Source organism: Nannospalax galili, unplaced genomic scaffold (genome assembly GCF_000622305.1).
Source record: "Nannospalax galili isolate Female #2095 unplaced genomic scaffold, S.galili_v1.0 scaffold132, whole genome shotgun sequence".
Classification (NCBI taxonomy): Eukaryota; Metazoa; Chordata; class Mammalia; order Rodentia; family Spalacidae; genus Nannospalax; species Nannospalax galili.
Genome location: NW_008332644.1, coordinates 3,418,659 through 3,430,775, shown reverse-complemented (window position 1 = coordinate 3,430,775; position 12,117 = coordinate 3,418,659). Strand labels below are relative to the sequence as shown.

The 12,117-nt window shown below is 38.8% G+C and overlaps 1 protein-coding gene across 5 annotated transcripts in view; it reads right to left on the bottom strand.

The window, feature by feature from the left end:
• Nucleotides 1-12,117, bottom strand: part of Kdm4c (lysine demethylase 4C) — a 304,347-nt gene that overhangs the window by 218,657 nt on the left and 73,573 nt on the right. For all 5 annotated transcript variants that reach the window (XM_008827556.3, XM_008827554.3, XM_008827555.3 and 2 more), the window contains one exon: nucleotides 2,327-2,520. In XM_008827556.3, coding sequence (XP_008825778.1) covers nucleotides 2,327-2,520 — 194 coding nt within the window. The remainder of the gene's footprint in view (nucleotides 1-2,326; nucleotides 2,521-12,117) is intronic.

Sequence of the window (12,117 nt, the reverse complement as noted above, 5' to 3'; positions counted from 1 at the left end):
TAGACTTACCCCAAGAGGCCTGAGGATAGGAGTGCAGGCTAGGAGAGTTAGCTGGTGGTGCAGGTCCAGGGACCCAGAGAGAGCACAACTGCCACTCTTAATAATAAAACAGAAACTTTGTCTCAACTCCTAACATTAAGCATTCAGATTTATGGCCACAATTAAATTCTAAAAAATTTTCCAAAAGGTTCTCACTAATCTTCCATATTCCATAAGCACATTACAGAATATAGCTGCTGATATTCTATACTTCAAAATAAACTGAATTCTTCCAGTTCACTTACAGTAATTTAGTCCACAATCAAAGTGTGCTTCAGAAAAAGAACTGAGATAACCACATGGTTAGAAATTGCCCAGAACCCTAAGAATTTGGGACAGATGACTAGAGAGTGAATTTGATGGGACTTAAAACCAACATGGAAACAAATTTCTTCATGTCTGTAAGGGAATATACAGACCAGATTAACTGATGCGTCACAAAACCCACTCTAAATGTAGGCAGTACCATTCCACATGTGGGCATCACAAAACCCATTCTAAATGTAGGCAGTACCATTCCACATGTGGGCATCACAAAACGAATACAAAGGGAAAGATGACTTTAGCACAAGCATTTATCACCCTTTCCTGATTGTGGATGCAATGTGACCAGCAGCTTCAAATTCTGCCACAGCCTTCCTTGCCATGACAGACTGAACTCTTGAAATGATAGGCAAAAAACCCTCCATCCCTCCCTCCCTCCCTCAGTACTAAGTCCCCCAAAGTCCTAAAAGACAATTATTTCAGTAGACTGAATCACAACAAATGAACCCAGTGGATCCTAAGCAGATAAACAACTGACCCTCAGTAATGAATAGTCTACCCCATGACCTGTCAGGAAGCCTCTCTGAAATTCACCTGCTAAAATGTTTACATTTGATTGGTTCTAGGAAGAGAGGAGAATGCCCAGAATCTTAGGCTGGAGCAAGTGAGGCATCTTTTAATAAGCATATCACCTTCCCACTATTGTCTTTCAAACTGCAAAACTCTACAGCAAATCAGAAACTTCCCATATTTCTACCAAATCAGGAACTGAATGGATTTTGGTATGTCTTAGTATTTGACTCTTCCAAATACTATTTTCAACTAAATACCCGTTTTTTAATCATTACGAATTTTGCTATATTTAAAATGCAGAGGAAGTTTACAACTTTACACACCACTGACTGAGAAAGCCCCAGGGGAAGTACTGACAACATAAGGGTATGTATTATGCTCAGGATTCCAACACTCTTTGTCAACAGGGGAACTGAAAGAGGGTATTGCCTTCATATGGAAGAGGGCGGCCATGTTGACAAATCCCCCTGGAAAACATCCTATCATGTTCATAACCATCCAGAAACTGGTGTTTCCATATTGTCAAACAGATGGATCATATGCTTCTCTGTGTACCACCCTGCATTATATACAATTTATATTTAAAATCAATTAAAACTAAAACAAATAAAATGGATACCACTGTGACTAATAAGCTAACAATTATAAATGGATATTGAATGTAACATATAATTCACTTTATAGATACACATTTTAAAATTACTACTCAAAAGAAGTGGGAAATCAGATGTAGTAGCACATGTCTATAAGCCCAACGTGGGAGGCAGGTGCAGGAGGATAACTGTAAATTCAAACCAGCTGGAAATACAGGGCAAAACCAAAGGCCAAGCCAGCTTAATAGCTCACGCCTGTAATCTCAGCATTTAAGCGTGAAGCAGGAGGACTACCATGAGTTCAAGACCGGCCTGTGGTAAGGAGCCCCATTTAGATAAGTATCACCATATATTAACTTAAGTGTGTTAAGATTTGCCCCAATTCCATCATCTGTTGGGTGCTAATAGGTCCCAATTCATTCCTCCCATCCCACTAGCTCCCACAGACAGAGTGGAACTTGTCACCAAGAGGAGATTGGACCAAAAGATTATTAAGATTACTTGAATGTCTAAATCCAAGGAGTCAACTTTTTACTCCTAACTAACTAGCTTATACATACATACATACATACATATGCTCCAACAAATGTCCAATGAAGTCAAGATGCTTCACCAATGATTTGAGACCAAAAGTTACACATCAATCCACAGCCCTCAAATTAGTCCATAAGAAACAACTAGGCTTAAAGTTTATCAGCAAAACCCTTAGCAGAAAAGACAATAATTACAACCCAAACCTTCCTTCCAACTCACAGAAATATGAGTCCATCAAATTAAAGAATGAATGCTCTCCAATATATGCATAATCCACAGATTTCACAACTCCAGAGGAAATGAATATTAAACAAGTAACTTGCCAAGACTTGGGCTCTCCAAAGTGGAGATAATTAATACTGTAGAGATCCATGTCCTCAGTGTGCCACGCAAAAGTTGTTTTCCACATTCCAAAATAGAGATAAGGGGTATTTACACCCTCAATAGAGATACCGCATTCTTCTTCAACCACATCCAAGACTGTATTTAGGTGAGCGATGTTCCATTCGTGCACACCCTAGAATCAAAAGGGAGAGAAGGAAAGCAAAGTCATTGTTAGTGATTAAACAACATTTACTATTTAAATGGCCACTTGCCAAGTACTACATTATGTTTTGTTACTTAAAATGCAAAATAAAGCAATCATTCAAGAGCAACAAAATTACTATCAACGTAGTATATGTCTATATAACTATCAAGGTAAAATTATATAAAAAAAAAACACCAGGATTTCAGATGGAAATGAAAGTTATGATAGGTACCATTTCTCACTTGGTGCTAACAAAGAAAATAATAATCTGTAATTGAAAGCAAATGGTCTATAATATCCATGTTTGGCATGTATTTCTTTGGGGAGTGGGATTTTTATTGTTTCACTAGTTTTGAGGTCCTAGTCAACATTAGACATCACCTTAGCAAAAGAAATCTGGCATCGCTTCCTAATCCATATCCATTTTACTTGGAGCATGTGATACACTATTTCCTAATAATTCCACACTATTAGAAAAATTCAGAAGTATTCCAAACTGTAGATACTGTGTTCACAGCAATCATTAAATACATAATACATTGACAGAAAGATTTAAACATACAATTTCAGCTACAAATGATTCATCTAAACAGTGGTAAAAGTGCTGGACTAGTGTGGCTTTGTGCAATCATATAGTTGGTGATATGGAAGAAAAATAATTAGAATCATTGGTATGGAAATTAAATTTTTAAAAAGTTTTTAAAAATTAAGTTAAAAGTAGCTAGGTATGGTTGTATATGCCTATAGTCTCAACACTTCAGAACTTGAGCCAGGAGGTGGAAGAGTTCAGGGTTATCCTCAGCTACATAGCCAATTCAAGGTCAGCAGAGGCTCCATGACACCCCAACACACTAACAAAAATGTCAAAGGAATAGGAAAAGACTGATCTTGTGAGTACTTGCCACTCAATGATTAATTCACTCTAAACTCACAATTACTATGAATTTTTATAATATACTTTTATTGAATTTGTATGCATTTCATACAATACATCTTAATTATATTTAGAACCCCCTCTCCTATCTGCACCCCCATAGCCCCTCCCCATAGAATGTCATGCATTCTGTCATATATGGTAGGGCCTACTGAGTCAAACTTGTGTCCCCAGATGTCCCTTGATGTGAATTTATCCACTGGAGCCTGGTCAGCCTATCTAGCATCACTCCCTTAAAGAAGACCAACTCTCCCTCACCCAGCAGTGATCAGCTGCCAGTAGTTCCTCAGCTAAGGTTAGGGCCTCCTGCCCATTTCCCTTGACAAACTATGTTGTCTTATCTTCTCTCACACATTTCCTCATAGTCAAATTCAAATATCTAAGATTGGGCATATTCATATGTGATCACAGGGAACTACAATGCTTTTAAATCCACATGGTGTTATTAGAGGGGCATCAAATTTTTCAATGTGAACTGAAAAGGCCCTCTCTAATAACTATTACAATGGCCTAACAATAAAAGCTTTTAAGGTTATTTTACTGTGTTTTTTTCAATGTAATCTTTAAATAATTCTTTAGTTAGTAAGTTAATCCTATTTCCTAAAATTATTGATTAAGCAGTGAAGAGGAAATTAAACACCCTAATACCCCCTAACTAGTCATTCTATCTACAACTTAAGCCTTTCATTAGAAACACTGCTGTTTAGAAACTGAGGAAATCCTTCTAGAAAAAGATCTAAACTTGAGACCTCATAGAAGTTCAATAGGCTTACAAAAAGTATTTTTTAATTATTTATTTATTCATTTTATGTGTATGAGTGCTCTGCATAAATGTATGTATGTATTTGCACCAAGTGCATACAATGCCCATGTAGGTCAGAAAAGGGTGCTGGATCCTCTCGAACTGGAGTTATGGACAGCTGTTAGTTGTGATATGGGTGCTGGGAACTGAACCTGGGTCCTATAATCTCTGACTCACCTCTTCAGTCCCAAAATTTTAAATTTTTTAAAGTTAAGATAATAAATATTCCACTATTCTTCAGTAAATCTTACTGGACAGTCTTCAAAACCAGCTGTCAAATATATAACAAATGATAATAAAATCCTTTTAAGCTCAGGGTTTAATAAGAGATCTATAGGAGTTTCCTCTGGGAAAGGTAAAATTGCCATATTGCTCAAACTTAGTTTCTTTGGCTAAAATAAAAGTCATATAATTTCAATTAAAGAATTGTATAAATATTAAGAAGAATCAACATGAACCAAAAGAGAGAAACAGTATTGCTTCAAACCTCCTTCTCCAAGTTTTGTCCTGTACTACGTACAGACTGTGCTAGCTGACTGCCCCCAAGGACATGCTCCACACAGGCTCTTCTGAAGGGTTCCTGGCTGCCCGCCTATAAGCAGCGCATCTAGTTTATTGTTCAGCGAGTGTTGTACCATAGCACACTTCTTTAAACTACAGATATGACACAATGCACATGCTCAAAGCAACCGTATAAAGCCAGTAATGTGCAGAAATGAAGACATGAACATTCCAGTCTAGGCTAGGCGGCAGTGACTGCCTAAATTAGGCCATAAATTTAAACCCTGTTCCTCCTACTGTGATTCTTTAAAAACACTACAGTCTCTCCTCTCAGCATCAGTGTCCAACAAAGAAATGAAGAGCCAAAATTTAACGAATGTCAAACACATTAAACTGCTGTTTTCTACCCAAGAGCTGTCATCCCACACATGCACTAGCAAAGCCTGTAAGAAAAGATATTGTGCTTGAGGACTCAGAAAAGAAGTGATATAGTGTAAAAGCAGGTACCACAAAGTCCCTAGGTAGAAACAAGCCCCACAATGACTGATCAGAATTTGTTCAAATAGTTCAAAGTTTATAGCAAGTCTCCACAGAAGAGATATACTGTATACCAGCTCAAACTCAAAAACAAAAACCTGTCCTCACACTGTCACCCACCCTAAAAATCTCTTGTACATGGTGATCATCAGGTGCTTAGGTTAAACTTACAATTCCCCTGATATCCACTGGCAGACATCTACACCCCAACAGAGCTCCCTTCATCCTACTTTCCCAGCAAGCACTGTAGGCCTATCTGTTTCATTAGTTTCTGTACTCTGCATCTATTTTCTCAAATCATTCCCCACTGGACCACGATTTGTGCACAGTTGCATAAATGATCATTTTAGCAGGGACTTTCCCTTTCAGCCACTGGATCTTCCTATCAGGAAATCACAGAGGAGGTGAACATAACTTATAACTCTCAATATGACAACCAAGTCCATTGCTGCCTGAAGACCAGGCTACCCTAGACCCCCTCTAAAGTGATCATGCCCATAGCAGACTTGAAGGACCCCCTGCAGCAGCATTCCACCACAATTAGCCATTTCTACCAACATACATGAATAAAACAATACTTGTATTAGCAAATTTTTCCCCAACATATTTCCAAAACAATATTAGTCTACTTAGTGCCTGCGTTAAGTAGCTTTAGTTGTCAACTTGACACACTTGGGTACAGAGCCTCAACTAGAGAACTACCTCCATTGGACTGGCCTGTGGCCAGTGATGTGGGAAGGCCCTGTGGAAGGCCCAGCCCACTGTAGGTGGTGCCACCTCAGCAGGTCATTCTGTATTGTATAAGAAAGCAGACTGAGCATGGGCCAGGGGAGCAAGCCAGTAAGCAGCATTCTTCCATGGCCTGTGCTCCAGCTCCTGCCTCCAGGATCCTGCCCTGAATTCCTACCTTGGGCTCCCTCAGTGAAGAACTATGACCTGGGAGATGTAAGCCAAATAAACCCTTCCTTCCCCAAGTTGGCTGTGATCAGAGTATTTTGTCACAGCAACTGAAAGCAAACTAGAACAGTGCCCTTTTGGCCTGCTTTCTAGTCTAGATATGGAGCATTACCCCAAAGTTCTGACCCTGCTGTGTAGCCCTTAAAGGTTCTGGAAGCCTATTAAATGTGCTTAATTTCCACATTTACCAATATTTGAAGCTGCACAGTTACATATGATAAAACAGTACTGTGTGGAAAATACACCCCAGGAAGTATAATGGCAGACAACGCCTTAGATGCCTTAGCCTAACTCAACAATAAGACAAACGTAACTCTATAGAGTATCAAAGATGGAGTTTCAGAACCCACAGTGTACAGATAAGTGGATGGAGTGTGCACATATCTGCCATATATTCACGCAATTTTATTCTGTCACCTAAAACCTATGGAGACAGTGTTAATTAAATCCAAACAAAATTATCAAAACGGCCCTTCTAAATGAAGAAAGACTAGAAGATTAAAATTAAAAGGAAAAAACTACCAAGTATACTAATAAAAGAATGGGTACTTCACTTTGCTTTGTTGTTTTCGTTTGTGACAGAGCCTCATTATGCAGCCCAGGCTGGCCTTGAACCTCAGTGCTAGATTACAGGCATGTATCACCACATCTGCCAAGAGTGGACCTTTTACACAGAAACAATGACGGTACATCCCTCAAAGAATGCAAAAAAAAAGATTCTTCTGAGAAAAATTTTTTTAACTACACTATCAGTAAACTTAAGAAAATCATGTTTAACACACATTCTTTCTATCCTCACTAAACAGAGTAAAAGAGAATGAAGATTCTGAACCGCAAAAGAATATCTCAACAAAAATAAATAATGGGAGTCCAAAGTTCTCCAATCAGGTCAGGGAGGTAGCTCAGTCAGTATGACTTAAATACTCAGAACCAGGGCTGGAGAGATGGCTCAGTTGTTAAGAACACTGGTTCTTCTTGCAGAAGACCTGGGTTTGAATCCCAGCACCCACATGACAGCTAACAACTGTCCGTAACTCCAGTCCCAGGGGATCTGACAGCCTCTTCTGACCTCCGCCAATATTGCACGACATGGGTGCACTTACCTACATGCAGGTAGCACACACATAAAATAAAAATAATAAATAAAATATTTAAAATAAATAAATCCTCAGAACCATCCTGTGTCCAAAAAAAAGTTCTCAGTATGGTGACACATACTTGTAATCACAGTGATGAGGAGACAGAGACAAGTGCATCCCTGGGGCTACCTGGCCTCCTCTACTCAGTGGGCTGTAAACCAGTAAGACGAGAAGGTGGACAGAGGCTGAGGAATGACACCTGAGGCTGTGCTCTAGCCTCCACATGTACACTTGCCCTGCACACACACCTAACACACAGGGCTCGCCAGTCAATGCTGGTTCTAGAACTCATTCAGAAACTCAATGCTTTCTCAGTGGTTCTTGGCACAGTTACTGCCTCTGCTCAGTTCTGTCAACCAGGCCATGACAGACTGCAGTCAACTTATAAGGACCACAGTAATGGGTTAGTCTCTCTCTGAAACTATTCCAAAACAGTCTCCTGTAAAGATAGAATTTCCAAGTACATGTAAAAATATTTTGAAAAACATTGTCTTTCTAACTAAGTATGTCATTTTTAAACGGGGAAGGTTAAGTTTTGGGTCCATGGCTGAAGTGGTATACCCTGGGGTTCACGGCCCAAAACACCTCAAAAAAGATAAGGTGTCTCATGTTCCAAAGCTGGGTATGGTAGTGCACCTGTAATCACAGCTCTCAACTGACTAAGGCAAGAGGAGGAGTAGAATTCAAGGTCAGCCTCCTGAATATGTGTGTGTGTGTATATATATGTGTGTGTGTGTCAGAGACAGAGAGCGACAGAGACAAAGAGAAACAGAGAGATTGGGCAGAGACAGAAAGAGTGAGAAAGAGTAAAAAAAAAAAGGAGAAAGGAAGGAAGACCCTTTTTTTTTTTTTTTGGTCTTTTTTTTGTCTAAGGACTTATTAAAGATTTGAGACAGGATCTCCCTGTAGCCCTAGCTGGCCTGGAACTCTCTATGTAGATCAGGATGGCCTGGAACTCACCAAGATCTACCTGCCTCTGCCTCCCAAGTACTGGGCTTGGAAGGCCCAACTATTAAGAGAAAGTTGGGATGTAGCTCAGTTTGCAGAGTGCCTACCTAACATGATCAAGGCCCTGGGTCTAACCCCAGGACAGCATAAACCAGGTATGGTGCTACACACCTGTAATGCCAGCACTTGGCATATAGAAACAGGATGATCAGGAGTTCAAGGTCACCACAGAGAATTCCAGGCCAGGCGCAGCTACATGAGACTCTGTCTAAAAACACATTAATGAAGCCAGGCATGGTGGCACACATATTTAATCCCAGTATTTGGGAGGCAGAGGCTGGCGGATATCTGTGAGTTCAAGGCCAGCCTGGTCTACATAGTGAGTTCCAGGCTAGCTGGGGCTACAAATAGACTGGAAAAAAAAAGAAAAAAGAAAAACACATTAATAAATAAATGTTTTAACCATACTGTATGACAGAAAAAAAATCCTGAAAGGACTTATTAAAGATTCTGAAATTTCCAGGTCAAGGAGAGAAGAAAAAAGTATAAACAAAAACGAAAAAGAAAAAAAAAAAAAACATGTAGGCCAAGAGCAGAACAGGGCCAAGTTGGTTGGCTAAATGACACCGAATATTAAACAGAGACAGGACAGATGTGGAGATACAAAACATGGAAACCGACTGGCCTCTGGATGCTTCCTTGCCACTGGGAGGGCTATGCGGCCCACCACCTCTGCCTGACTACCCTCTGGAGAATTTAAAATACAGTGAACAGACTGAAATAACTCTTATGAAAAAGGAAGTGATTTCCAGTTTATGCTTTTATAATGCATTTTGGAAATGATCAGAAATGTTCATTTTACTTTACTTTTATTTTACTTTACATCAGAGTGTTCATTTTACTTTACTTTTTACTGTATTTTATGTTCAAGACAGGATCTACGTAACCCAAGCTGTTCTTGAATTTGAGGTGATTCTTCTGACTTGGTTGCCTCCTGAATGTTGAGATCACAGGTGTGTGACATTATACCTGGCTAGTGTTTTTTTCTTGACTTTCTTTTCATTATAGTGAAAATACAGAACAGTTTAAGTGTCACAACAGGGTACAAATTATAACCATCAAGTAGTATATACAGGAAAACAAACATAAGAATGGTCATGATATAATTATGATCAATGTGTATAGATATATTCCCAAGACATTGGAATGTTACAATGAGAATTCTCTGTCTTGTATACAATCTTCTGCATAATCCCTTTGATAAAGGGTCAAGACAGTAGGTCTGGTATAGGGAAAGTCAGGGACTGTTTCCACACACCCACTTCCTTACTCTGAGTTCCTCAAGACTACCTTTAGGAGTTTTTAGGAAGTGGTGTCACTGGAGAGGGTTAGAGATGGAATTCCAGGAATCTGATGATAATTATAACCCAATTAAAATAATTATTTTAAAAAGAATATTACTAAGATGGTAAATGTTTTTCTCTCTCCAGGTTTACAGTTATTTATCATGTGTCTATGAGCTTGCATGCATATGTGCTTTAGTTCATATGTGCTATGGCACATGTGCTATGGCTCATGTGTGGAGATCAGAGTCAGTCCTCTCCATTGCATGGGTCCCAGGGATCTAACTTGGGTTATAAGGCTTGGTGGCAAGCACTTTTATGCACTGAGCCAACCTTCCAGCCATACAATTTTGATATTTAAAAGTCTGTTTTACAAGGGAAAATATAGTTTAATATTCAGGAAAAACTGGTAAAACCATGCCTGTAGTCCTAGCACTTGCAAGGTGGAAACAGAAGGATTAGATGGGTGTTCACAGTGAGCCTCCAGTATACACTGAGGTGGAGCACAGCCTGTCAAGACCTGTCCCAAGTGCCAAAATAAAGCCAAACAATATCCCCTCCACCAAGACAATAGTTATTAATTTTCCTTTTTCTTTGAAGGAATCATATTGAGCCTATGCTTATAACTGAAAAGTTAATGTTATCAATCAAAATGAGATCATTGAAAATATCTTAAGTGGTTTTTCTTTGTGAAGAATAAAAGGGAAGTTAAAAAGTATCAACTGTCGGAGTGTGTTAGATTTGTATGTTAAAAAAAAATGTTTTAAGGGGCTGGTAAGATAGCCAAGCCACTAAAGGTGCTTGTTGTCAACATACATATACAACATATTGTATATGACATACAATAACTGTAAGAAAAGAAATTTAAAACCTTGTTTGAAGTGAGAAATAGCAGCAGTAGAAAAATGAAGCTTGGTGGGATAACAAGTGGAAGAAAGAGAGTCTACAATAAATAAAGCCTCCTGTTAGAAATGGGGATGCTCCTCATCAGATTGGGGCTTTCCAGTTTTAGTGATTGACAGCTCCCTGATAGGTTATCCAATCCCAAGGATGCAGCCCTAAGTACATGTACATAGTAACACCACTAAATGAACTCAGTAGGATGTTCATTATTAGTTATAACTATATATACATGTATGTATATATAACTAAATATTAAGGATGTCCGGAAATTGAGAGGGAGTTGGGGGAATGTGGGAGGAGTTGGAGGGGAGAAAGGGTGGGGTAGAAATGATGTATATACAGTATTCATGTATGAAATTCTCAACAACAACAAAAGAGAAATAAGACCAAAAAGAAAGGGAGAGAGGGAAGGAGGGAGGGGAGAGGGGCTCAAATTAACCTAGATCTTGGTGCCACAAAATCTAAGTGGACAGACAGTGTACGTCTCAATGGAAGAGCATCTTTTTGTCTAGTTTATTCAAGGCCCTAGGATCAATCCTCAGACCTGCAGAAAGGAGAACAAAACAATGGAAAACATCTACATTTTGCTTCTGTGGGACCAAGTCACCATCACAGATTCTAGTATGTTATACTCCCTCTTTAGCCAGCTGGTGAACGGGGAAGCATGGACTTGTGGGTTTGTTTATAAAGGAGTAAAGTATTAGATATTATTTGACTGACAGTAACAAAGATAAGATCAATGGCTATCATGTTAAATATTGCAATTAACTTTAAGAGAAATTGAATACCATGGGAATCTAATTTTATTCTTGTTTTTTTGTGTTTTTTTGGTTGTTTATTGAGACAGGGTCTCCCTACACCCTCGACCTGGAACTCACTATGTAGACCAGGCTGGCATTCTGCCTCCCAGATACTGGGATTAAAGGTGTGTGCCACCACGCCTGGCTTGTTATAAAGATTTTTAAGGAAATTATCAGTCAGTTTTAAAGTGTGAACCAAGACTTTCATTTGGTTTATTGAAAGGTAAAGTTTTCTTTTTATTATGGAGCAAGAACTACAAGTTATAGAGGGAAAATGGATTGAATTTTGAAGTTGTTAAGCAATTGACCTAATTTTATTCCTATTTTTTTAAGTAGATCACCTTTGCTCAGCTTGATTTCCTTTTTCCATATGTTGTATATTTTATTTAGCTGCCTCTGTTCTCTTGTTGAGCTTTTATAACACAATTACTTAGCATTCTGTTATAGGCAATTTCAGACTTTTTTGTTTTTTTACTTTTTTAAAAGAAATTTTATTGAATTTTTGTGCATCTCATACAATTCCAATACATCTTGATCACACTCTCCCCTATCTACACATCCCATGCCCCCCCACCATATTTTATGTATTCTGTCATATATGTTAAGACCTATTGAGTCAAGTTTGTGTCCCCAAATGTCCGTGGGTGTGAGTTCATCCACTGGAGCCTCGAAGGTTTTATCTAGTGTCACTCCCTTAAAAGAAGACCAATTCTCGGGACTG